Below are 27,546 nucleotides of genomic sequence, written 5' to 3'. Positions count from 1 at the left end.
TTTCAAGGGTAACCCCACGTACAGCGCATTACAGTAGTCCAAACGAGAGGTGACCAGGGCGTGTACCACTAGTGGGAGCTGGTGAACAGGAAGGTAGGGTTGCAGCCTTCGTATGAGGTGTAGTTGGTACCAGGCTGCCCGGCTCACTGCCGAAATCTGAGCCTCCATGGACAGCCTGGAATCAAGCACAACCCCAAGGCTGCGGACCTGGTCCTTTAGGGGTAGACTCACCCCGTTGAACTTCAGGTCGATGTCGCCCAACCTTCTCTTGTCCCCCACAAGTAGTACCTCGGTCTTATCAGGGTTCAACTTCAGCTTGTTCCTTCCCATCCATCCACTCACGGATTCCAGGCACTTGGACAAGGTCTCCACAGCCAACTCTGGTGAAGATTTAAACGAGAGATAGAGCTGAGTGTCATCCACATATTGATGACACTGCAGCCCAAATCTCCTGATGATTGCCCCCAGCGGCTTCATATAGATGTTAAATAGCATGGGAGAGAGGATACAGCCCTGTGGCACACCACAATTGAGAGGCCAAGGGTCTGATACCTCCTCCCCCAACACTACCTGTTGGTACCTATCGGAGAGAAAGGAATGGAACCACTGTAATACAGTGCCTCCAATTCCCAATCCCTCCAGGCGAAGCAGAAGGATACTGTGGTCGACAGTATCAAAAGCCGCTGAGAGATCGAGGAGGACAAGAAAGGTGGATTCTCCCCTATCTAATGCCCTCCTCAAATCATCTACCAGAGCGACCAAGGCTGTTTCAGTTCCGTGACCAGTCCTGAAACCCGATTGGTATGGATCTAAATAATCCGTTTCATCCAAGTGTGCTGACAACTGGTTGGCCACCACTCGCTCAATGACCTTGCCCAGAAATGGCAGATTCGAAATTGGGCGGAAGTTATCGAATACTTGGGGATCCAAGGAGGGCTTCTTTAAGATGGGCTTTACAATTATTATTGTAAAGCATTATTGTATTTATGCTTTATGATGTGTTATATTCGTGTTTTTGTAAGCCGCCTTGAGGGCCTTTTGGCCATAAGGCGGGATATAAATTTAATAAATAAATAAATAAATAAATTGCCTCCTTGAAGGCTGATGGCATCACACCCTCTCTCAAGGATGCATTTACCACCGCTTTGATCCCCTCGCCCAATTTCTCTCTACAGCTCACAAGGAGCCATGAAGGGCAAGGATCAGTAAGACAAGTGGTTGGCTTCACAGATGAAAGCACCTTGTCCACTTCCCCAGAGGGAAGAAGCCGAAACCGATCCCAGTCCACCGGCATGCAACTGGCCATCTCTGGTTCATCCACTGTATCCACGGCGCACGGGATCGAGCTCCGTAAGTGTTTGATTTTATCGGCGAAGTGTTTTGCTAATAAGTCACAGGAGGCCTTTGACTGTTCCAAGGGTTCCTGAGCAACTGGACCGACCAGGCTTCGGACCACTTGGAACAGCTTCCTGGGACAGCACTCCGCAGACGCAATAGAGGCAGCAAAGAAAGCCTTCTTTCCTACCTTTATTGCCACTAGGTAGGCAGCTACTGCTGCTCTAACCTGTGTCCGGACATCTTCGGAGCAGGGATTTCCGCCACCGGCGCTCTAGTCATCTCACCTCCTGTCTCAGACTATGCAACCGTGGTGTATACCACGGTGCTAGCTGAGTTCTATTCAGGGGGAGAGGACGTTTCGGAGCCACCTGGTCTAATGCCCTGGTGATCCCCACGTTCCACTCCTTCACCAGGGTTTCGACCGGGCGACCTTCAGCAGGTTCCAATTCCCCAAGCGCAGTCAGGAATCCATCCGGATCCATCAGGCATCTGGGGCGGACCATTTTAATAGGTCCTTCACCCCTGCGGAGGGGGCATGGCAACGAGAAGTCCATATTTACATATTTACATTTTAATGTACACTCTACCCAGGTATATGCATTTTCATACAAATTACTTGGCTGCAGAACCACATTGCAAAATTTAGAGAAGTGCAAATTTTGAAAGATGGTTGCTTTTTGCTTCGCATTTTATTTCAAGAAAGTGCAAATGAGGTAGGTCCACCTTTAAATGCGAACTAAATTGAATTTCTTCCCAATTCTTAGTCCCAGGTAAGAGTGCATGGGATTGCATACTTATTGCACATATTGTAGTTTGCAGCTCAGTGGGGAGTTTCTTTATTATACAGCCACAAGACTGGCTGTATACTATAGCCACCATGGATTTTCACATTCCACAATGTTAAATTGAAAAAAGCCCCCCATGCCATTCTGATGCTTCCCATAAGCTCATTTCAAAACAAAACCTTATAAAACTTATAGTCCTGAACTCAGCTTGGTTATCAACCCTCTCAATTTTCATGGCGATAAACAAAACACTCAGAAAGAACCGAGAGTTCAAAGTCTAAAGACAGAGAGAAAAAACCCAGACCCCTTTTGGATTTTTTCTCTCTCAGAGTTCTCATAATCAGTTGAAATTCATTAAAAATCAGCTAGGTTCACAGGGTACCTGGAATCCTGTTACTGACCTTGCCCCATACTCTGACCTTCATCTTCTGCAGTTTAAAAGTTAAAAAAAATGCTTGGTTGATTTTTAATTATTTTAAGAAATTTTGCATTGAACCCGGCATGCTCAGTAAGAACCAACTGTCAGCGTTCTAAAAGCCAGACTCACAGCTGCTGGGCTTCCCTAATCAGGGGGTCACACCCACACCAGACTTTGACTTCACATGAGACAGTCATGGCTGCTCTCAGAGAATCCTGGGAAGTGTAGTTTGTGAAGGGTGCTAAGAGGAGACTCCTATTCCCCTGAGAGAGCTCCAGTGGCCAAAGTGGTTTAACAGTCAGCTGCTCTGACTGAAGCTCTGTGAGAGGAACAGGGCCTCTCCTAGCAACTCTCAGCACCCTTCACTAACTACATTTCCCAGGATTCTTTGAGAGAAGCCATGGCTGTCCAAAATGAAATAAAGGTCTGGTGTGGATGTGGCCAGGGACAGCTTTGGTTTAATTTTGGGTGGAAGGCTACATGTGCCTGCTGTAGAATAATAATGTGGGGAAAACGCTGAAAAGCAATGATACTGTTCACAGTGTTTTCCTTTTGGAAAGGAAAGGGGCTTCCCCTCTGCCCAGTGCCCACCCACCCAATCACCTACCCCCCTCCCCTCCCTGCCTCTCCCCTGGGTCAGTGTTGGACTATGACCTGGGAGACCAGGGTTCGAATCCCCACACAGCCATGAAGTTCACTGGGTGACCTTGGACCAGTCACTGCCTCTCAGCCTCTGAGGAAGGCAATAGTAAAACCAGCTCTGAATATTGTTTACCATGAAAACCTTATTCACAGAGTAGCCATATATCGGGATCAACTTGAAGGCAGTCCATTTCCATCTTCAAACATGATTGCACAGAAATAAATCCCATTGAACTCAAAAGGTATGCAACTGATCAAACCCACCCTCCTTTCTCCTCCCTCCTATCTCCTCCCTCTTGACCCTTCCCTCCCCTTCTCCTCCAATCCCCTCCTTCCCCCTCCCCCTCCTCCTCCCCATGGTCAGTTTTACCTATCTTAAGCATGATTGCATGGGAATAAATACCATTGAACTCAATAAGCATGCAAATGATCAAACCTATCATCCCCTGCCCCTTACTTTGCACCCCACTCCACTCCTCCACTCCCCCTTCTTCTACTCCCCACTCCCCTCCCTTTCTCCTTCCTTCTTCTCTCCCCTCCTCCTCCTCTTCCCCCATGGTCAGTTTTACCTATCCTAACCATGATTACATAGGAGTAAATTCCATTGAACTCAATGAGCATGCAAATGATCAGAAGTGGCTTTCCCCTCCTTCCCCTCTCCTCTCCCTTCCTCCTCCCCTCCCCTCTTCCTTCTTTCCCTGCCCACTCAAGCTGTCCCTCCCTTCCCCCCCCCAGTCAGTTTTACCTGTCCTAAGCATGATTGCATGGGAGTAAATCCCACTGAACTTAATAAACATGCAAATGATCAAACCTGTCCTTCTCCTCCCCTCCCCCTCCTGCCTGCTCCCATCCCCCTCCACCCTCCCTCCCCTCCCTCCTCCTCCTCCCCTTCCCATCCCCTGTGGTCAGTTTCACCTATCCTAAGCATGATTGCAGGGGAGTAAATCCCACTGAACTCAATATGCATGCAAATGATCAATCCATTCTCAGCAAATTTGCACAGGATCCCATTTCTTACCTCCTGGATTAAAAAGCACAGAAATTCATTAATAGGCAAAAAACCTTGCAGTTTAAGAATTTACCTATAGCCAACAGATATTTCTATCAAACTTTAAAAAGCAGGAAACCTGGGCAGCTATATTGAATGCACCAGGGCAGCAGGAGACCTGACCTCTTCTCTGAGATATTGGACTGCCCTACAAATTTGTCAAAATGCAAACACAATTTGGGTTGGTCTTTCACTGTCCAATCTACTTCCTGTGTAGCTTGGAAGAATTTGGTAACATGTGCCTCTGAGCACATGGTGAGTGGCGGCAACACCTGCAATCAGCCCAAATAATAGAAAGAAGACATGTGCTGTGCTGATCTTGTTTTAGCAGAGAGGAAGCAACATTATTAAGACAGTTGACATAGTTCAGATAGCCACTTTAAATATGTCTGATTTACTTTGCAATTTTAGTGAAGTTTCCTGTAGAAAATCATGTTCTTTTGCTTCTGTTTCTGTGAATATGTGAAGTACAGCAACACTTTGCAAAATTTACACTAGAAAAACTCCAAAAATAATTGTGGAGTAATGGCACTGACTATTCTAAAGAATAGTCTCCAGTGGACATCAGGAGTGTCTCAGTTTGCACAAGATAAAACAGTGGGAGGTGAAATATATTCTAGGAAAATTCTAGGCGTGCTCTATGTTTTTAATTGACCATGCCCACCTTGCCTGCCTTAAATGAAGTGGTTTAAACATAGCAGGCTGAAAACATGCATCTTGGGCAGGCTAAGTTTGTTTTTTCCAACAGCTAGAGCATTCCTGAAGTAGCAACATAGTGTAATCAGTCTGAATTTACATCAAACTGCAGTTTCAGATTCAACTGTTAATGCACCCAAAATAGAAATAGAATATAACCTCCAGTTTGAAACACAAAAGGCTGTCTTCACCATCATATGACACTGACCAATAAAAAGGGTTTGAAAATAATAAAAATAAATTTGGCACAGGTTTCTAGGATGAATAATGAGAGAAATAAAATTTGATAGATTAGATTCTCTGTAGAAACAACAGTAACACAGGAATGAAGCAAAGTAAGAAGAACACCAACAAACATATAAAAATGTAATTCTCCATCTTTGGAGATGGCAGGTATTGCCACCATTCACCATATGCTCAGAGGCACATGTTACCAAATTCTTCCAAGCTACACAGCAAGTGGATTGGACTGTGAAAGACCAACCCAAATTGTGTTTGCATTTTGACAAATTTGTAGGGCGGTACAATATCTCGAAGAGGAGGTCACGTCTCCTTCTCCCCTGGTGCATTCACTATAGATGCCCAATTTCCTTGCTTTTTAAAGTTTGATAGAAATATCTGTGAGCTATAGGTATGTTCTTAAACCACAAGGTTTTTTGCCTATTAATGAATAGAAGTTCAGGGAGTAAACGTCTAGAATGGTCAAGCCTAGAACAGTTGTGGGTGAAAACTTCATTCATTCTACTTAGACTGAAAAGGCAATATTTTTCAAGAACTGTTGTTTAAATGTTCTGTTCCTGTGTTCTCTTTTTAACTGAAATGGCCAATAAAGGACAATAATTTCTATAGTTCTTTTACAATATTGTTAGGCTACATTCAGACAACCTCAGACATGTTCCTATTGTGTGCATTGTACAACTCCAGACTCTCCTTTCGCATCTGTGCGCGTCAGCCTCCGGGCTTTCTTTCAGCTTTGACCCAGTTGCATCATTAGTCACAGCCCTACTTGTCCTTGTCCTTTGTTCTTCCCCAGTAGCTTGATGAGTGCCATCTGATCTGGGGGTCTCATCTTCCAGCACTATCTTGTGTTGCATTTCGGATAGTCTATTCATAGGGTTTTCATGGTAAAAGGTATTCAGAGGTGGTTTACCATTGCCTTCTTCTGAGTCTGGATGCATCTCAGTTTGGTGTTTCAGTTTTGACCATTCCACCTTGGGTGACCCTGCTAAGAGTCTAGCCTCTTGGTCTAGACTCCTGATGCATTGCTCTCAGCTTCTTCGATACTCTCAAATCCCCTCACCACGTTGAGTTGTGCATCCAAGAGGGGGCAATGGTATTACCCCATAAACTTCCAAAAATTTTCAGCCACTTTGAAAAATCAACAACCCTGCTGCTAGGCAATTTCAGCAGGTGTAGCTTGAGATGCACTTTTCTGCACAACTATTAAAGGAGCAGGAGCCCTGTTCTCATTTGCATGTGGCCACCCTAACTACAATACATTTTAGGTGTACATATTTCCTTTTAACAAGCAAGGAGGGGCAAAAGAGAGTGGTGATTAACTCACATTAATAGAGTTACATACTGCTACACTACTGACATTAATTTATTAAGATAGTCATACAAAGATATATGACCAATACCTGAAGAGGTGGCATGAGATGCAGCTCCCTTCTTTTCAGGCACACTTAAAACAATTCCACTTTTTTTTTCCAGCCGAGATAACTGAGTCTGGCCTAACATGAAAGGATCCCACTTTCTTTTTTTCTCCCACTTCAAGCTGTCAATGCAGCTGCTGGAATCTTCCTGACATTGCCCCTGCTGGTCAGGCAAAAGTGGGGCAGAGGAGGGAGTGGTGTTCTAGGGGCATTCATTGAGGCTCATGGTGTCTTCCAAGGACAATGCAAATACAGTCATATTCAGAAGAAAAAAATAACAAATCGCCTTGTAACCTTTTTTGAATAGATTTGCAGATAGAAAGTTCTTGAAAGAAACTTGCGTTTATTGTCATGTCCTTAGACAATATCAGTTAACTGGGACTATTCCTAGGAAGACAGCATCTCATTTTTTTCAGGAAATGAGCTGCACCACAGCAGGAAAGGGCTGTAGCTCAGTGGTAGCGCACCTGTCTTGCAAGCAGAAGGTCCCAGGTTCAATCTCCAGGTAGAAAAGCCTGTCTGAAACCTTGGAGAGCCACTGCCATTCAGTGTAGACAATGCTGAACTAGATGGACCACTGGTCTGACTTGGTATAAGGCAGCTTCCTGCGTTCCTATGTACCTGTTACACTGCCCCATCCCTGTGAAAAAATTATTTCTGCCTGTTCATAAAATGACCGAACCTTCCTTCAGGCCTTTGCAGTCAGCCTGCTGTCGGCAAATGGCATCCATCAACTCACACAGGCAGTAGTCATGATAATATCAGTCAAAGTGACCTCTTCTTTGTTCTGTCTTTCAGTAATTGCTTCCTTCTGCATTCTATTGTTTTAACAGCATTTTGCATAGAGTGCTTTGAGCAAGTATGTATTGAAATGTTACAGAACCACAAGTGGTTTGGGCAAGCTGTGCATATGTTGGTAAACACACATACCCAAGTTCAGCCTTCCTGTCACTCCCTTTTTTGGAAGAAAGAGTAGCTCTATGCAGATTCAGTTGGTGTACAAATGAACCTGTGGGGAGTTTTCCTCATCCTCTGCGTACTGAAGGAGCCATTTGCGAAGGAACCTACTACATATGATCTGCATCCTCCATTTTTGCATAGTCGAAATGACACAAGGGGAGCCTACGTATGTTTTGGTGCATGTGCATAGACCTCTGTGTAAAGAGCACTTTCCATGCATAGTGAATCAGAGGTGGGCCAGCAAGAGAAACCCCAGTCTTCCCCTCCATATGTTCAGTACACAAAACGGTCTTAGGAATTGGGTAATTCCTAAATATATTGCTCTGCGTATATGCAAGATTTCCCTGTGGTTTTCTCCCTGTAAGCTGTTGGGTGGCTACAAGCAAGAGGGTGGTGTCAGCAGTCTGCCCTCTTAATGTCCTTTTCGCACCAAGCAGATATATTTTTATTCTCATATGCCTTTAAAATCTGAAAATATAAACTCGGCATGTTGTGTTTTATATGTGACTGTCTTACCCTTTAGCTTTTCTCTGTTTGATGATTGTTTTTGTGCTGCTTTATTAAACTTTACTGGATTATATTTTTGTGGTATTTATTATTTTAAATTGTTTTAAATATTTTCTATATGTCACCCAGAGAATGACAGTTATGCGGCAACTACTAAATGGATAAATAAATAGAATTTTCTTCTAGTGGTTGTGAGCTCACAGCCAACATGTGTAAGAGATTGTCATAGTCTCCATTTAAGCAAAACATTCTCTCTGGCTGAGGTCTCAGTTCTGAAGAATAAATGTGAAACCAAATGCAACAAAGATTGTGCAGCACTTTGAAAACGGAATGTGCCAAATTACTTCTAATAATATTTGAAAGGCTAATGAACTGTTCCCATTTGTTTCAGAATAATCATTTCTCTGACTTTGTGGATAAACAAACTGGCTATACAACTGTCAACATGCTTGCAACTCCAGTCATGCAAGGCAAAGAAGTTCTTGCTGTGTTCATGGCACTTAACAAGCAAAATGACCCTGAATTCTCTAAAGAAGATGAAGATGTAAGTAGTGCCATTGATTTTAAAGAAGAGCACTGTGGTTCTCTCAACAAGAAGAAGTAATACATGGGGTTCATTGAGTGACCTGAGATCACCTGAAAATTAGCATTCTAGGGTGTTCTCTAGGCAAAAGAATAAATGAACATTAATCTGACATCAGAAAGGGCAGTGTCCAGAAATCGGTGGGAAAACATTTCAGCCTCCCAAGATATTCTGCTGTTGGCTTTAAAAGTAGCAATTCTTCAACCAACAAAGGAATTTCTAGACAACTCCAGCATAAAACAGCTGAATTACCATTTATCAAGCAATTCAGTTATATCCAGAGCTTGGAAGATTACTTTTAAAAAGGAATAAATTACAATTGCTGTTACATGGCCACAAAAAGGAATAAATTACAGTTACAATTGTTCTGAAAGGAAGTGATTATTTTACCGTTACTCAAAAGTAATCACTACAATTAAACTTCAGTTATTTTCAAAAAAAACTAGACTGCCTAAAGGTGGTGGCCTTGGCTGCTGCACACCTAAGTCGGCGAAAACTACATTAAAATTAAACGCACACACACACACAGGGGGTAGTAGAATAATTATTTTTATCCATAAAATAGCAGTGGTGGTGTCTTCGCTGGTAAGGGAGGCAGGAGGCAAAGCAGAGGCCACCGCTCAGATCTTTGCACGTCAAGCAACACACACACACCCTCAGCTAACATCAAAAAAGTAATGAATTACAAGTAATTCGTTTTTTGTAACTAATTACTTCCAAGCTCTGGTTATATCACTTGTGCCCCGAATTGGAATAATGGGGTTTTACCCACTACAGATGTTAATTAACTTAGCAATGCTGGGATGTTTGTGTTACCATCAACACTGCTTTGTGAGTAGTCACTGTAATGACTTTACATACTTTTAAGCTTTAATGTAATTATACCTTTCTGTACTTTTTGCAATTCATTTCTCTCTGATCTCACTGGTTACAAGTACCTTCCCCAGTCCCCACAACCATGAGAATATATAACTGCCAACTCAGGATAAATAATCATGCATCTAATGAAGTGGACTCTAGTCCACCAAAGCTTATGCCATAATACATTTGATAGTCTTTATAGTGTCACAAGACTGTAGTTTTTGCTTCAACAGACTAACATAGCTAACTCACTGGAAGCTGTAACATTGTTGAAATGTACATGTCTACTCAGAAGTAAGTCCCATTGAGTTCAGTGGGGCTTACGACCATGTAAGAGGGTATAGGATTGCAGCCTTGATGGGTATAGGTCTGGATGGAAGACTATTGGAAGTCTCATGTAAGCTGCTCTTACCTTTCCAAAGAACAGTGTGATGTAACTCTACAAAATTTCTGGGTCCCAATCCCCCCAAAGTACTCTTGAGGCCCACTGACTTAATCGAACTTGAAGTGCTTGACTTCGTCTTGATCATGTCCATGATAATTTGTCTTGTTTTTTTTTCTGTTGCAGGTATTTAACAAATACATTAATTTTCTTTCACTTGCTGTAAAACAGCACCACACTTCATACTGGTATAATACTGAATCTAGAAAAAGTCAGGAAAAGTGTTACTTATAAACTTGCTTAAATGTGAAGTACTTTTTTATTGCTGCTATTTATGGTTACATAGAGTCCCGAGACAATGCAAAATATATCTTGATTATGACACACTTTCTCATATACAGTATACGGTTTCCATGTTTTGCCAGTTATGTTATTCTGCGTCTTCCTGGATCAGTCAAACTTTTAAATATTGTCCTCACTTTCTCTTTCTCTTAAATAGATGCTTTTGTGGTCTGCCAACAAAGTATTTGAAGAACTTACGGATATTGAGCAACAGTTTCACAAAGCATTGTACACTATACGAGTGTACTTAAACTGTGAAAGATATTCTGTTGGTCTTCTGGACATGGCCAAAGAGAAGGTCACTACACTTTTATTTGCTTTAGAAAATAAAGTAGCTCAAACATTTACCAAAGGCTAATGAAGTGGTGCCAGAGGGCAGGCTAGCATCACTCTCCCAAGAGGTAGCTTGCCCCCACCCCCATTGCTATACCCCTGTCTTTACTTGAAGGAAAGGCACCTTTCACATACAAATTATAACTGAATCATAGTAAAAATATAGCTGCAGTTCTAAGCATGCTTACTTCAGATTAACTCTGCCAAATAATCAATAAGACTTACTACTTCAGCTAAAATATGTTTCAGGTAGGAGCATTATTTCTCTTTCAAAAATGTGGAACAAATTGCCATTCCCTGAAATGCCTTTGTGGGCCCCCTCCCCAAACTTTTGGTGCTGCTGCTGTAGGCAAGGCTACATAATCTTGTGAATGGCGAGGCTACTTAAATCTACATAATTTACTTCATTTGGATTGAAGCAGCTTCAGAGGATCAGAGGCACAAACCTTGGAGCCATTTTTCAGGAGCTATTTTTGTTGAAACATTTTCTTAATTCATCTTTTATTATTTCCAGGAATTCTATGATGAATGGCCAATTAAATTGGGAGAAGCAGAGCCTTACAAAGGACCAAAAACACCCGATGGCCGAGTGAGTATAATTCTTTTATCTGTCCAAATCACAATTTTCTGAATGCTGTTATAGATTATTAAATTATTTTTTCCCTTTGCTTTTAGGAAGTCAACTTTTATAAGATTATCGATTACATTTTACACAGAAAAGAAGAAATCAAAGTCATTCCGTGAGTGCTTATTGCCAGTTTGTTAGAGTGTAGTTAATTGTGCGTGTTTGGAAGTACTCATTTTATCAAATTCTCTTCTTCAAAGGACACCTCCTGCAAACCACTGGTGTCTTGCTAGCGGATTGCCAACTTACGTTGCTGAAAATGGATTTGTAAGTTTAAAATTTTATCTTCATATAGCTCTGTATGTGTTCATGTATTTATGTGAATCCACATGTGTTTTTATGTTTAAATCATTCTATTAAAAGGATTGATGCACAAATCATCAGTGTATTTCACAATAATCTAAATATTTATGGAAGCGCTCCTCTAAATGACATATTTATTGAGCATTTGTCCTGATTTGCTTGGAGAAAGCTTACATGAAAGTTCAATTATATCCAGTCTTTATTGAATATTCTTTCTGATTTGTTTGTGGGAAGGTTATACAACAATGAACACTTATCCTGCAATCATCCTGATTTGCTTGTGGGGTGTTTATACATCTTCCCATTGTTCATTACACATTTTTCAATGCATTTCTCTGTCACTTTCCTAACCGAAAGAAGTCAGTTCTTTTTTTAAAGTGGATTTATTTTGCTAGGGTAACAGAATATTTTAATCTATGTTAATTGTGCAAACCTTAATTCCCTGGTATGCACTTGAATCTCTCTGGCAAAATACTGACAGTCTGGAGACACCCTACGAAATTTGTATTATTATAGTATCTACTATACAAAAATAGGCAACTCTCCAATACATTCACTCTCTGTATCTCTTCTTTAATTAATTTAAGCAGGATGGCATAGCCAAATAATCACAATTCCCAATTCTTGATAGGATGCCTGGTTTTTTTAAACATTACACAAACTCTATTAATTGAAATATAGATGCATTATAAAATGCTTTTGTCTGTCTTATAAAATGGCCAGCAGATTGAATGCTTTCAAGAATGGCCATTCAAGATTGTCAAAAGCTTTCTCAGCATGAAGAAATGTCATAATTAATTCCAAATTCTTAGATTGAACATTATTCCTTCTATTAACAATTTTACTAATACACCCATATGTTCATTTGATCCAGCTTGACTGCCTACTTATTAAGTGTTGATGTTATTGTTCTAATGGTTTTATAGGATGATATTCAGTGGTACTCCTACTCAGAATAGATTCATTTAAGTTAACAGACATTACTTACTTAGGTTAATTAATTTCAATGGATCTACTCTGAGTAAGATTTAGTTTAATACAACCCATATTTTTTAATGAGAAAATGGAACTGTAAGGTAAATTAAGTCTTAATCTGACTTTGAAATTACGTTTGCCTCCCTCCAGATTACTGGTAACGAACCATTCAGTAAGCATTCATTGGGTGCTATAATATCTTTCAATGTTTTATAATACTTTAGAGTTAGTCCATTTTATGGTGCCATGTTTATCTTTAAATTTTGTATTACTCTTTTCAATTATATAACTTGGGTTGGGGTTTCTGAAATCTGGTTCTGATAGTTCTGAAATGTAAGAACCTACATATTTTTAAATTTTCTTTTCTGGTTCTGATTCTTTTGTTGTATATTCAGTTATTATTATTATTATTAACAGATGCATCTTTGCGGGTGCTGAGAGGGAGCTCAAGTCCTGGGTATTTTGGGCTGTTGCCTGCCAGTCCGCCCCTGCCCCTGCTTGTCCAAGAAAGCTCAGGTCTGCTGAAGTCGAATCCAGATGTCGATTTGGGTATAATGCGGGAGTGGGGTCTACTTTTATACTTAAACTGAGCATGTGAGGGATAGGAATTAAATCCACTCCTCCCCATCTTACCTCTGCATGTTCTGCAGCTTTAATCTCCTCCAGCCCAGCTCCACTACCAGAAGTGAGCTGGCTTGAAGCAGATAGGGGAATCTTCAAACATCAAAGCTATGGAGGGTAAGGGAGGTGGTGGAGGGGACACAAGCCTTGAAATCTGAGGGTTGTAAGGCAAGACATTCTCAGGAGGCCTAGAGCCCTTTAACGTGAAGGAAGCAGGGCATACACACAAAACAATGTTACCCTTAGAAAGCCCAGCAAATACCCACACTTTTTTTTATGCCAGCACTGAGAGAGCAAAGTTCCAAAATGTGCTGTCTCCTAACAATATATACTGGTAAATGCTGGTATCATTCCTTCCGGATAAATGCTGGTATCAATGGAACAGTCCTCTCAGTTTTGTTAACTAATAAGTTTCCCACAGACCTTTGAATTGACTATGTGCACCTGATATCTTGGTTGCACTTTTAAAGGCTCAAGTTTTTTTTAATTACTCAGAAGTTCTATATGACACAATACAGTGTTCTACAGGTTGTTAAATAACTATAACACTATGTTTATTTATTTATTTATTATTATTATTTGTTTTATATCCTGCCCTTCCTCCCAGCAGGAGCCCAGGGCGGCAAACAGAAATGTTAAAAACACTTGAAAACATCATAAAAACAGACCTTAAAATACAACAAAACAAAACAACGTTAAAAACATTTTTTAAAAAAGCTTTAAAAACATCTTTTAAAAAAGTTAAAAACATATTTAAAAAACACATATTAACAAACAATTCTAACACAGATGCAGACTGGGATAGGTCTCAACTTAAAAGGCTTGTTGAAAGAGGAAAGTCTTCAAAAGGCGCCAAAAAGATAGCAGAGATGGCGCCTGCCTAGTATTCAAGGGGAGGGAATTCCACAGGGTAGGTGCTGCCACACTAAAGGTCCATTTCCTATATTGTGCAGAACGAACCTCCTGATAAGATGGTATCTGCAGGAGGCCCTCACCTGCAGAGCGCAGTGATCGACTGGATATATAAGGGGTAAGACGGTCTTTCAGGTATCCTGGTCCCGAGCTGTATAGGGCTTTGTACACCAAAACTAGAACCTTGAACTTGGTCCAGTAACAAATGGGCAGCCAGTGCAATTCTTTCAGCAGCGGGGTGACATGTTGGCAATACCCTGCCCCAATGAGCAGTCTCGCCATTGCATTTTGCACCAGCTGCAGCTTCCGGACCAACCTCAAGGGCAGCCCCACATAGAGCACATTACAGTAATCCAGCCTAGAGGTAACCAGTGCATGGACAACAGTTGTCAGGCTATCCCGGTCCAGAAATGGCTGCAGCTGTCTTACCAGACGAATCTGGAAAAAGGCACTCCTAACCACGGAGGTCACCTGGGCCTCTAGCGACAAAGATGGATCGAGGAGCCTACGGACCTGCTCTTTCAGAGGGAGTACAACCCCATCCAAAGCAGGCAACTGACCAATTATCCGAACTCGGGAACCACCAACCCACAGTGCCTCCATTTTGCTAGGATTCAGAGTCAGTTTATTGGCCCTCATCCAGCCCACCACAGTCCAGGCACTGGTCCAGGGCTTGCACGGCCTCTCCTGATTCAGAGGTTACGGAGAAATAGAGCTGGGTATCATCAGCATACTGCTGACACCTCGCCCCAAAGCTCCTGATGATTGCTCCCAAGGGCTGCATATAGATGTTAAACAGTATGGGGGACAAGATGGTACCCTGAGGCACCCCACATCACAACTGCCAGGGGGCCGAAAGACAGTCACCCAGTGTTATTCCCTGAGAGTGACCTTGGAGATAGGATCAGAACCACTGTAAAACAGTGTCTCCAATGCCCATCTCACCAAGTCAGCCCAGAAGGATACCACGGTCAATGGTATCAAAAGCCGCTGAGAGATCAAGTAAGAATAACAGGGCTGCACTCCCCCTGTCCTTCTCCCGATAAAGGTCATCCATCAGGGCGACCAAGGCCGATTCAGTCCCATAACCAGGGCTGAACCCAGACTGGGATGGGTCAAATTAATCTGTTTCATCCAAGAGTACTTGCAATTGCTGCACCACAACCCTCTCAATCACCTTCCCTAAAAAGGGGGTATTTGCGACCGGTCGGTATTTGTCGCAAACCAATGGGTCCAGGGTGGGCTTTTTCAGGAGTGGTCGGATCACTGCCTCTTTCAAAGCAGCTAGAACCACTTCCTCCCACATTGACCACACCCTGGATCCACTCGGTCAATTCTCCTCAGCAAGCTTTAATAAGCCAAGAAGGGCAAGGGTCAAAAGGACACAGTGCTGGCCGCATCATTGCAAGCACCTTGTCTATGTCATCAGGCCGCATCCACTGAAACTGTTTCCAAGAAGTTGCAGCAGATGTTGCACTGGACACCTCATTGGGGACTACAGTAGATGTGGAGGGGGCATCAAGACTGCTACGGAGGCGAGCAACTTTACCCTCAAAGTGCCTTGCAAACAATTCACAGTGAGCCTCCAAAGGGTCTAAAACTCCATTTCCTGGAGTTGATGTCAACAGACCCCTGACAATACGGGAAAGCTCCACCGGATGGCTACTTGAGGATGTGATGGAGGCAGAGAAGTGGGCCTTCTTCGCCGCCCTCGCCGCCACACAGTAGGCACGGTTATGATGTTTTACTTGTTCCCGATCAGCCTCACAGCATGACTTTTGCCACTTGCGCTCTAGCCGTTGTCCAGCCTGTTTCATTGCCGTTAGCTCACTGGTGTACCAAGGAGCAAGCCAGGCTCCACAATGCCGGAGAGGGCACTCGGGGGCAACCGTGTCAAGAGCCCGACATGCCTCGCTGTTCCACAGAGTGACAACAGCTTCAACAGGGTCACCTGCTCTATGTACTGGGAACTCCCCCAGGGCATTCAAGAATCCAGTGGATTCCATTAGGCTCCGGAGGCAGACCATCTTAATCTGTCCACCACCCCTGCAGGGAAGGATCGGAGCCATAAGTCTAAACATCACCAGGAAGTGATCTGACCATGACAATGGGGTAACATCCACCCCCCCAATCTCCAGACCACCCTTTCCTCCATCTGGAGCAAAAACAAAGTTGAGGGTGTGCCCTGCCCTTTGTGTTGGGCCAGTAACAACTTGAGACAGCCCCATGGTCATCATGGAGGCCATGAAGTCCTGAGCCGGAACACTAGAGGCAGCCTCAGCATGGACATTGAAATCACCCAGCACTATCGTTCTGGGCTCCTCCAACACCACAGCTGAGATGGCCTCCGCCAGCTCAGTCAGAGAAGCTGCCGGGCAGCAGGGTATATGATACACCAGCAGCAACCTTACTTTACTGTCTCCTCAGCCCAACACCAGGTTCAGGCCCTCACAGCCAGATCCAAGACAGAGTGGTTTCCTGGTGACAGAGATGGAAGGTCTGTAGACCACAGCAGCTCCTCCCTCCCCATCCCTGCAGCCTGTGCTGGTGTTGCACCAAGTATCCAGGTGGGCAAAGTTGGGTCAGATCAACTCCTCCATGCTCACCCACCCAGGTCTTGGTAACGCACACCAAATCGGCATCTTCATCCATAATCAAATAATGGATGAAAGTGGTCTTATTGTGTACTGATCTGGCGTTAAACAACAGCACACACAGGCCAGTGGGCACAGCAGATGAGCAATGAGGAACCCATCCATGAGAGGAGTGGCAGCAAGGAACAAGGCATAGATAGCTTTGCCCTCGTCTTCTATGGTAATTCACCACATCCCCATGGCTATATTTCCCTCTACCCGTAATCACTGAAATTGGGGTGGCATCACCCATGTTCCTCTGTACTAAGACTCCTCCTAAACAGCTGATATGGATCCAACACGAGCCCACCAACAACACCTGCCAGAGCCAATTATCCCAGTAGGCCTCTGTGAGAATTGAGAACAGTCATACCCATTCAAACTTTTTCACACAGGGCCCATCTACTCCCCCTCCTGTCTCAAACCCGGGGAGGGCCAGCCTTCTGCCAGTTACAGACTCTCACTCTGAAGGCATCTGGCGACTTTCTCCTATCATTCACTTCACTACACAGGCTCCCACCCTGTGCAGGAACTACACATGCACCCCACCACCAATCTCCTCTAGACTGATTTAAAAGAAAACAAATTTAAAGGAAAAAGAAAGAAGAAAAGGTAATAGAAGGGGGTAGCGCCCTCACCCTCAGGACTCCCTAAGGGGCTCCCCAAGGGGCAACCTCCTTTGGTGTTACCCCTTCAGTGGTGACCCCGCTGGTGGCAGGCCCGACGCCCAAGGGCAGCTGGGCTTTTATGCCTCCTGCCCCAGCCAGCAGCTGATGCAAGAGGCTGCAAGACTGACTGCAGCCTCTCTCTGGAGCCAGGGTCAGGCAGGGGGTCCCAGTCCTTGCAGCATTGACTAGGGACTTCAGCTGTCTCGAGGGACAGCAACCCAAAGAAGCGAGCAGCAAGCATCCAGATGCTCAGATATTCACTCCCAGGGCAGGTCTTCTTCAGTCCTCTAGTGCTGCAGTTGTATGTTAATACCTTTCTGAAAGGAAGACTACTAAGGACACTTCCTGATGGAATGTTTTAAAGATTATTGGAATTCATAGTTAGACTACTAATCAACAGTAATTTGCATTTTGACAGCACTGATCCTCCAGAACAGAAGGGCTATAGCTCAGTGGAAGAACATCTGCTTTGCATGCAGAAAGTTGCAGGCTCAACTTCCCAAGCAGGGCTGGGAATTTCCCCAGTATGAAACATTGGAGAGCTGCTACCACTCAGTGTTAACAATACTAAGCTAGGTTCCTATGTTCCAACAATTTGTATCATCAATGTGAAGGGAAATGCCAACCATGGCCTGCCAGCTCTCTTCAGGTGTTCTGACACTGTCTTCAGTAAATACATGAGGGGGAGCCATGGGGATGAGCATGATAGCTCTGCTCCAGTGTCAGTCTCATAGCCTAACTCATGGAGGATGAGGATAATGAAGACGGGGCAAAGCTATCATGCTTGTCCCTGTGACCCCCACCTCACATGTTTACTTTGCCTAGAATCAGAACACATGAAGAGGTCTATAGCTATTGTGGAATGAGCTCCCACCCTCATGGAAGCACCATGTGTTTAATCTGCTTTTTAAAGTGAACTGATCTAATGTGCTAGTCTTGGATTTATATATGGGTTGGAATATAACTATCAATCAGATTACTCACTTCTAGGATTGTGCTCACATTCCTTCAAACTGGAATCATTTTGGACCCATCTTCATTTCCCCACACTTATTTCAGGTTTCATCCCATCCAAGTCAAGGAAGTAGGTAGGGACAAGATGGAAAAGGCATTTAAAGGGTTAATACTATCGAGATAATAGGGAAACTGGAAAGAGCAGTGGCTGCAGCTCCTCTGACCCAAGCCGGATCCCAAGCCCCCATCAGTGAGGTAAACTAGCGTTAACTGCTACTGCTTCTGGGTAGGAGTGGGCCTAGGAAGGGGAAGGGAAGCATGTCTGATGGTGCTGGGGACAGCAGCTACTAATCCAGTACTGTATCATGGAAAAGCTGCTCAGTTGGCAAGAAGCATGCTCACTCTGCATTCAGAGTGAGTATATGAACCCTTGAAAAATCCAGTTTTAAATCTGAAGTGGGTAGAATTCCTGCCCATCCCTACTCATTTCTAGTTCTGCAGTCCAGTTTTGGTTAAAAAAATAAACAAAAACACATATTTTATGAAAAAAAAGTTCCCAGAAAAAAAATATTTTAAGGGAAAATGCATTGAATAGCATATAGAAATGCTTTTAGGTGGAAAATGTGTAGAAAATGCTTATAATATGTGTACAATTTAAAAATTATTTATTATTACATTTATGTAATAATAAAGGAGCCCAGGATGGCAAACACATAAGTTCTAAAACAATTAAAATATTTAAAAACATCTTAAATGTGATTTTCTATGTTTTTTTAAAAAAAACTGTAAAAAAGAGACAAAAGAGATCTATGGTTAAGCACAATTGAAACTGGCATGGAATGAAATAGGCTAATCCAAATTCTCTCTCTCTCTCTCTCTCTCTCTCACTCACTCTCACTCTCACACACATACACAAGACCTGTTTTGTGATGTGTTAATAAGTATGTGGCATTGTCTTATCTTTTGCTTTTCTGCAGAAAGGAGCTTTCGATGAGACAGGGTGGATTATTAAAAATGTCTTATCTTTACCTATTGTCAACAAGAAGGAAGAAATTGTTGGTGTGGCTACATTTTACAACAGAAAAGATGGCAAACCCTTTGATGAATATGATGAACAGATTACTGAAGTAAGCTTAAAGCTGCTTTAAGCGGAGGAAGAAATTTTGTATGGTGAATAGGCTTACCATCCTGAATCAGTTTAATTGGTAGATTAAAATTATTTATTTATTTATTACATTTATATTCCACCTTTCCTCCAAGGAGCTCAAGGTGGTGTACATGGTTCTCCTCCCTCTCCTCATTTTATCCTCATAACAACCCTGTGAGGTAGGTTAGACTAAGAGATGGTGACTGGCCCAAGGCCAACCAGCAAACTTCATGGCTGAGTGGGGATTTGAACCCTGGAGTCCCAGGTCCTAGCCCGAACACTGTAACTACTTAATAAAATTAAGCTAGTTTTAATTAGTGGGCCTGTGAGTTATGGATGCACTTTATGTTTTGGTTCTGCTGTGTTGCTGCTATAATTACAAATTAAAAAATAAAATATTAAAAACCTACACTTCCTTCGATATCTGAAGAGGCATGTGAATTGATATTTTGGTCATCTGCAAATGTATTTAAAGTTAATCAAGTAAGCAATTAACAGAGCAATGCTATCCATGCCTACTCAGAAATATCTCTCATTGTGTTAAAAGGGATTACTGCCAGGAAGTGTGTATAGGATTGTAACCGCCTAGGTTGAAAGGCAGATTGTCAATTCTTTAATTAGCTGACAGCCTAATTAATTAAGATTATCACTAATTTAATCCTTCCTTTGGTCTTATCCACATGGGAGCATTTCTTTGTAGCAAATACATTTTGCCATCCACACAGTCTTCATCTGTTTTTAAACATTTTTTTAAAAAGATATTTTTAAAGCTTTAAAAAAAATTTTTTTAAGGATGTTTTGTTTTAATATATTTTAAAGTCTGTTTTTATGATGTTTTAAAGTGTTTTTAGTGCTTTTGTTTGTCGTCCTGGGCAAGGTCCACACTTTGTGCTCAATGGTAGCTTCAAATCTGTTGTTTTCCATTCACACAAGAAGGTGTTCCTCTTGGAAAAAGAAGTGTTGCTGTTTTCTTGTGTCCCTGCCTTCTAATTTTACATTTTTACTCCGTCCAGTTGCTCAATTGCTGGGCATGTGCAATTGTTTTTGACCTGTGCAGTATTTCTACTCTCTCCTGGCCCACCACTTCCTGAAGTTTGGTGGTTGAAAAGAAGTGGGGTCATCTGCCCCCCTTTCTCTACTGCTCCTTCCTTTTTCTGAGTTAATTTTTCCATGCTGGAAAAACAAAATATAAGATCGATATTTTAAATAAAATATCAATATTGATATTTTCTCAAAATATCAATATGGATTTTCATATTTTGAGAAAATATATGTATGGATATTGATATTTTTAAGGTGACTTTTTAAAAAAATCCACTTTAGATTTTTTAGGGGGGGAAATCGGAAACCAGGCATGGAGAGTTGTTACTTCAAAATTTTCTCCGCAAAGAGAGAATATGAGAAAGAATGATAAAATCCAATCGCAATTCCCATTAGTAGTTACAAGGAGTGAAGAAAGTGTACTTGGGGAGAAAGGGAGGAAAGAATGGAGGGCTGCAGCAAATGGTAAAGGGGGGAGGACAGAGCAGTCAGAAGTTGCTGGATAAACCACTGGAAACAAAATGGAATTCATGGGAGTTAGTGGGCAGCGAAAGGGCAGTAGCTGAAAGTGATGATTCACCCGCCCACTAAAAAGCATAGAAGCAAACCGTCTGCAAAGACAGGTGGAGCGGAATAGAGCTGTATTGTTCTAAACTTTTCATGTTATCAGCGGATTGGGTTGGTACAGATTTACCGGGGGAAGACTGTGTGATAGCTTCTGTTCACCAGTAACGTCCTGTGAACCATGCAAATTAAAAGATGTGAGTAGCACCAGACACACACTTAACCACTGTGTAGATGAGCCCTTTCCACCTTATATCGGGCCATAACCAAGGACTTACAGTACATCGAACAGCAGTTTTCATATGTGTATAAAAGACAACTGTTAACATTAATTGTATGTGTGCCTTTCCAATATTTTGACTAAGCTGTATGAAGCAAATTGACTTACCTAAACAGCAGTGGAGGCTGGCATATTAGGGTGAATGAGGCACTGCCTCGCCTACCTCGGTTTGCCCTCACTCAGCCCTTACTTGCCTGTCTTTGTACTGACAACCAGTCGAGAGGGTGGCATTACCCCCCAGCCTTCTCCTCCTTAGTCTCAGCGTTGCCCTTGTAGAACTCAGAACAGGGGAGAAGAGGGACAAAACTAGAATGAGTTGGCTCTGCCTGTCATTGGCTCTGGCTTCACTTACTGTGGGTCTCCCTGCCTTCCACCCTACCAGTTCCAATGGGCACCAGTCACCATTGCTAAATAATTATATTTCTTTGCATGGTTTCAGATGCTTACACAGTTCCTTGGATGGTCTGTTTTAAATACCGACACCTATGAGAAAATGAGTAAGCTTGAAAACAGAAAAGATATTGCTCAGGAAATGCTCATGTACCAGACAAAGGCAACATCTGCTGAAATTCAGTCCATATTGGTGAGCATGAGTCCAGTTTGACAGAAATGAAGTTTGAATAATTTTATAGGATCAGGTGAACTCATTATTTCATTCATTTGCTTCTTTCGGTTAGAAATACAAAGAAAAACTGAATGTAGATAAGGCGGAAGACTGTGATGAGAAACAACTTATCAACATTTTTGTAAGCAGCTAAATGTATACTTCTATTTCATATGAGAATTGGGTTCAGAGCTTGTTCTGGATGAGGCTGGACTCTCCCCTGAAGATTATGTATATAGTCATTGATTCCACCTTGTAACTGGAGGCTCAGGTAGCCACAGTGGCATGGGATGCCTTTGCCAGCTCCTGCTAGTTCACCAATTACAACCTTTCCTAAAGAGGGATAGCTGGCCACAGTAATCCAGACCCTAGGAACTTCCTACCTTGACAACTATAAAGCACCCTCTGTGTGGTTAGCCCTTGAAGATGGGTTAGAGACTTGCTGTGGTGCAAAATGCCGCAGCATGGGTACTGACAAATGGGAGCATGTAACAGTGCTGCTGAAGCGGTTACACTGTCTGTCTGTCACTGAGCCCAGTCACTATCTGTCACTGTTGACTCTGACATATAACACTCTAAACAGCTTTGGGCTGAACCATCTGAAAGAACACCTTTCTCAGTGCTACCCTGCCCATGATGTCAGCTTGGCCAGGGAACTCCTATTAGCTACACCATCATCTAATGAGGTCAAGTTAACTAAAACCCGGAACAGAATTTTGTTGACTCCTCCCCTGCCCCAGTTTTGTAATGAGCTTTCAGCTGAGATGGGCCAGCTGCTACCCTGAATGGTAGGGATTAAAGGATCTGCCAATTTCAGTTCTCACAGTTTCTAATTGTTCCAGTCTGAATTTATTCTCCACATTTCTGCAGGAATTTGCAAGGGAAATGCTCATGAAAATTCTTCAGCATTTTAGTGCAAATTTCTCCAAACAAACACATTTTTGTATGAAGCATTGACTAATGTAAAGATTTTTGCAAACATTTTCTTCTAATATAATGTATTTTTGTATATTATATTCATTTTATGCACAATTTCCCCTAATATGTCAGTTTTGATAAACATTGGTTAGAGAGCTGTATCACAAAACTGGGGTGAATGCGAATGTGGAAGCTGATGGCTGTATTTCAATTCTCATATTGTTTAGGAAAGTGTGAATTTGATAGATTCGGCTTTAAATGCGACCTGAATGTAATTTATCTCCCATCTCTACTGAGTGGATTTTGGCAGCAACTAAATACATTTATATTTCACTCAGTCTTTGTGTATTGGTAGTGGATGTTAAATTATATTGCTCTTCAGATATGATAAATATTATGAGCCTGATGGTTAGATACTGGTTTTAGATGTTTTATTGACTTATTTTAATTGTTGTATTTATTGTTTATGTTATTTGATGCTGCAACATACCAGTGATCTGAGGGTGAGGGATACAAATTTAAATAAATAAATAGTGTCTGTGGTTTTACCTGTAGTATTGCAAGCACAAGAAATCATTTGCAAGGGAGCTCGATGAGTTCATTGGAACTACCACATCTGCATGGCTCTACAGGTCAGGGCGTATGATAGTAAGGCAGTAATCCATGCTGTATCTTTATTAACGTAAGGGAAACCACATGACATAAAATTTCATTCAGAAAGTTTCAAAAATATATGCATGTTTGTTTCTGGTATTCACATAACACATTCTTAGCAGATTAGCTAGACATTATGGAGTGGTTTTTTCTTTTTTCATTTTGTATTACTAGACTCATCACTGAGTCATCTGGAATTATTTGTTCTGCAAGGATCTTTCTATGGTATACCTGCTTTCAACTTGTGTCACACTTTAGTCTGGATTAACAGAGGGTGGTGTTAGAAAGGATGAGAAAATGTGGATGATCTTGCTTTTTGGCACACGATTGGACAAGATAAATTACTTCCACATCTACTACTCAGTGATGTCAACTACTGAAGAAATAGTTACAGCCCTGTATCTCTACACCCCCAATAGAAGACTGCCCATTTGCATCTGAGTCCTCTCTTACCGAGATCAACTTTCTGCTCTAGCTTTGATTACCCAGATCACTATGTGTGCTTCTCTATGTCTGCTTAAGTAAGGCTATATTACCAGGTTGCACATGGCTGTCATCGAAAATGAAATCCACATGTTGAGTTCTCTCCTTCTGTATATATTGTGTATATGTAGTAACATGTATATGTCAGGATTTCATAACATTGTGTGTTTCCTCACTATTGCCAACCAATTATGTGTAGTAGGGGGTGAGGAAATGCACGTCACAATGATATCATGGCATGGGGAAAAGGAAATATTAATGGGAGGTGTGTGTGTGTGTGCGTGCATGTGCCTCTGGCCATGCCCAATTTTGCTTGACTTTTAAGTTTAAATTTTAATATACTGGGTTTCTTTTATATTGCTCCTTTCCTCCATTTAAAAAGCAGGATGCCCCTATTTCTCTCCACTGAGCTTTTATGTGAGTGAAACATTGGACTGAAAAACTCTAACAATGAATGCAAGTAGATTCCTGAGAGAAGAGGATACCTGAATTTAAGGTCTGATCTCCTGTGCCCTGCCACATACAACAGCTTTATCTTATTAGAAGGCTTGGAATCACAGCTTGCTAATGGGATAAAGCAGATGCTGCATCTTACATGTGCCATTGCTCTGGGAGTGACTGCCTCCTGCCCTTGACCTGGGACCAGAATCAGTATGAGATGGAACTTGCTTATATACAAAAGAAAAATAATAAAGGTGGCATTTTGAATTTTTTTTGTCATTAGGTTTGCATACAATATTCCCAGTGCCAAACAAGTGTCACTGTAGAATATAGGTAGATTCTACATTTGGTACAGAAACAGCTTTGGTCACCTTGACAGATGGCCTATGCTGGGAGAGAGATTCTCCTGGTGCTGTCAATGGCTTTTGATACCGTTGTCAATGATATCCTTCTGGATAGGCTGTCTGGATTGAGAAACAGAGGTATCATCTTACAGTACTTCTGTTCCTACCTAGATAGCTGATTCCAAAATATGATGCTGGGGGACCACTGGTCAACTCCTTGGTATTTATACTATGGGATCCCACAAGGATTGGATTACTGTAATGCACTCTACGTGGGGCTGCCCTTGAAGACGGTTCGGAAGCTGCAGCTAGTGCAAAACGCAGCAGCCAGATTATTAACGAGGACCAATCGGTCCTCACATATTACACCTGTTCTGGCCCGTTTGCACTGGTTGCCGATTTGTTTCCGGAACAGATTCAAGATGCTGGTATTGACCTATAAAGCCTTACACAGTGTGGGCCCGCAATACCTGTTGTAACGCCTCTCCCGCTATGAACCTACCCGTACACTTCGTTCGACATCTAAGGCCCTCCTCCGAGTACCGAGTCATTGAGAAGCTCGGAGGGTAATGACAAGATCCAGGGCCTTTTCTGTGGTGGCCCCCGAATTGTGGAACAGTCTCCCCGAGGAGGTACGCCTGGCACCTACGTTGTTATCCTTTTGGCGCCAGGCTAAAACCTTCCTATTCTCCCAGGCATTTTAAACGCATTTTAATACATTTTAATATACTGTTATGTATTTTAATGTCTTAATGCTTTAGTTATCTTAAATATTGTTTGTATTATTATGTATCTGTATTCTATATTTATTGATTTTTGCTGACTTATTGTATTATAATGTATGTTGTACACCGCCCAGGGAGCCATTGGCTATGGGCGGTTTATAAATGAAATTAAATAAATAAAAGGTTCAGTCTTGTCTCCTGTGCCTTTTGTTATCTACATGAAACCACTGAGTGAGGTCATCTAGAGATTCAGGGTGAGGTGCCATTAGAATGGCACTCAGCTCTATATCTCTTTTTCATCTAATTCCGGTGAGGCAGTGCTTGAGCACAGTAATGGACTGGATGAGGGCCAAGAAACCTGAGTTTCAATTCAAATAAGATGGAGATGCTTTGGATAGGTGGTTTGTCTGCCTGCGTGACTGTGTTTCACCTTTTTTCTGATGGGGTTGCGGTAGCAGGTTTACAGTTCGGGGATGATCCTTGAACCAACTTTGTCACTGGATGCTAAGGATGGAAAGATCTGTCAATTTCAGTTCACACCATTTTTCATATTTCCAATCTTAAATTCAGTTCTCCACATTTCTGCAGGAATTTGGAGGGTTGTTTTTTTAAAAAAAACAAACCATGAGAATTCTTCAGCATTTTAGTGTGAATTTCTCCCAATAAATATATTTTTGTTTGCAGTTTTAACTAATGTATATAGTTTTGCAAGCAATTTCTCATCATATAATGCATTTTTGTATGTTATTTGCACTCATATATTCATTTTTATGCACATTTTCCCCTGACATGTGCATTTTTAAAACATTATTTGGTTGTCAAACTGCATTGCAAAATTCAGCTAAGTGTGAATTTCAAAGAATGGCTGTGTTTTTGTTTTCATAATATTTAGGAAAATACAAATTTGATAGATTCTGCTTTAAATGCAAACTGAGTCAAATTTCTCACCCATCCCTACTGGAGGCATAAATCCCCTTTTACCATCTTAGATAAATTTGCCAAATATTGCCATACCTGAACAGAAAGAGCCTGGTCTAAATGATCCAAGCTGTAACCTCCCAGTTGAACTACTATAATGTATTTTACATGAGGGTACCTCTGAAGGCGGTTGAGAACTTACAATTAGTTCATAATACAGCTGCTAGACTGCTAAGTGGAACTAGACATGCAATGGAACTAGGGTGCAATTCAAAGTGTTGACCTTTAAAATCCTTAATGGAGTGAGACCAAACTACCACAAAGATTGCCTGTCCCCTGTCCATATGCTGAGAAGCTCATCAGAGGCCCTCTTCTGGGTTTCCCCATCATCTGACATATGGTATGAGACTATTGGGGGGAAGACATTGTCAGTGGTGGTGGTGGCTCAGCTTAGAATGCTGTCCTCAGAAACCCACTCTAATGGTTTTCTGACACAAAGTCAAGACTTAATCTTCTTAAACTTTTTAATTTTTTGTTGAATTGTTTTATTTGCTTGATGCTTTTAAAGAGTTGCTGTTTTTAGGTTATTTTAATGTAGTTGTTCTTTTATAAAGCAATGCCCTCTGTATCTTTTAGGCTATGCACCTCTCTGCAAATAATATAATTTATAATGTAAGGCTGGAGACCTTCAATAGTTTTAAAGAAAGTTAAATGTGGTATGAAAGTTTAATTTCCCATCACACATGCTCATAGATATATCTTTTGCCCTACTGTTGCCTCAGGCCAACTAGCTTTATAATTTATGAAACAAACCCATTTTGAAAAATTGCAAAATCTGTTCAACCACAGGAGGAAATGGGATGAGTATACATACATGCCAAGGTGAATATAGGTCACCAGTAATGTATGGTGACCATCAGCAACTCAATCAACCTTCTGTTTTTGCTGCTTTACCTGGTATAGCAAAAGACAGAGGTTTGGGGTGGTCATGTTCAAACACCTGGGAGCCACAATGCATTGTTGGTAAGCTGCATTCACTCTGGTGGATCACAAGTTAGGCCAGCCTGATCCAAACTAATACATTCAGCCTATGATTAATAATATAGGTACATCAAGTTATCTGACTGGAATGTATACTGCTATTCTTTAAAATTTCAGACTTATACACACCAGGAAGCAACATCCT

General features: G+C 41.9%; 1 protein-coding gene across 1 annotated transcript in view; it reads left to right on the top strand.

Annotated features, from left to right (window-relative positions):
• The window catches only part of PDE6C (phosphodiesterase 6C), a 75,674-nt gene that overhangs the window by 30,114 nt on the left and 18,014 nt on the right, over positions 1 to 27,546 (top strand). The window contains exons 2-10 of the mRNA XM_061634355.1: positions 8,441 to 8,593; positions 10,062 to 10,152; positions 10,376 to 10,515; positions 11,065 to 11,139; positions 11,226 to 11,290; positions 11,376 to 11,446; positions 19,184 to 19,368; positions 21,713 to 21,856; positions 21,951 to 22,019. Coding sequence (XP_061490339.1) covers positions 8,441 to 8,593; positions 10,062 to 10,152; positions 10,376 to 10,515; positions 11,065 to 11,139; positions 11,226 to 11,290; positions 11,376 to 11,446; positions 19,184 to 19,368; positions 21,713 to 21,856; positions 21,951 to 22,019 — 993 coding nt within the window. The remainder of the gene's footprint in view (positions 1 to 8,440; positions 8,594 to 10,061; positions 10,153 to 10,375; positions 10,516 to 11,064; positions 11,140 to 11,225; positions 11,291 to 11,375; positions 11,447 to 19,183; positions 19,369 to 21,712; positions 21,857 to 21,950; positions 22,020 to 27,546) is intronic.

This window comes from Rhineura floridana, chromosome 7, assembly GCF_030035675.1.
Source record: "Rhineura floridana isolate rRhiFlo1 chromosome 7, rRhiFlo1.hap2, whole genome shotgun sequence".
NCBI lineage: Eukaryota > Metazoa > Chordata > Lepidosauria > Squamata > Rhineuridae > Rhineura > Rhineura floridana.
The sequence above is the reverse complement of the archived record's forward strand: the minus strand, read 5'-3'. Positions and strand labels throughout refer to the sequence as shown.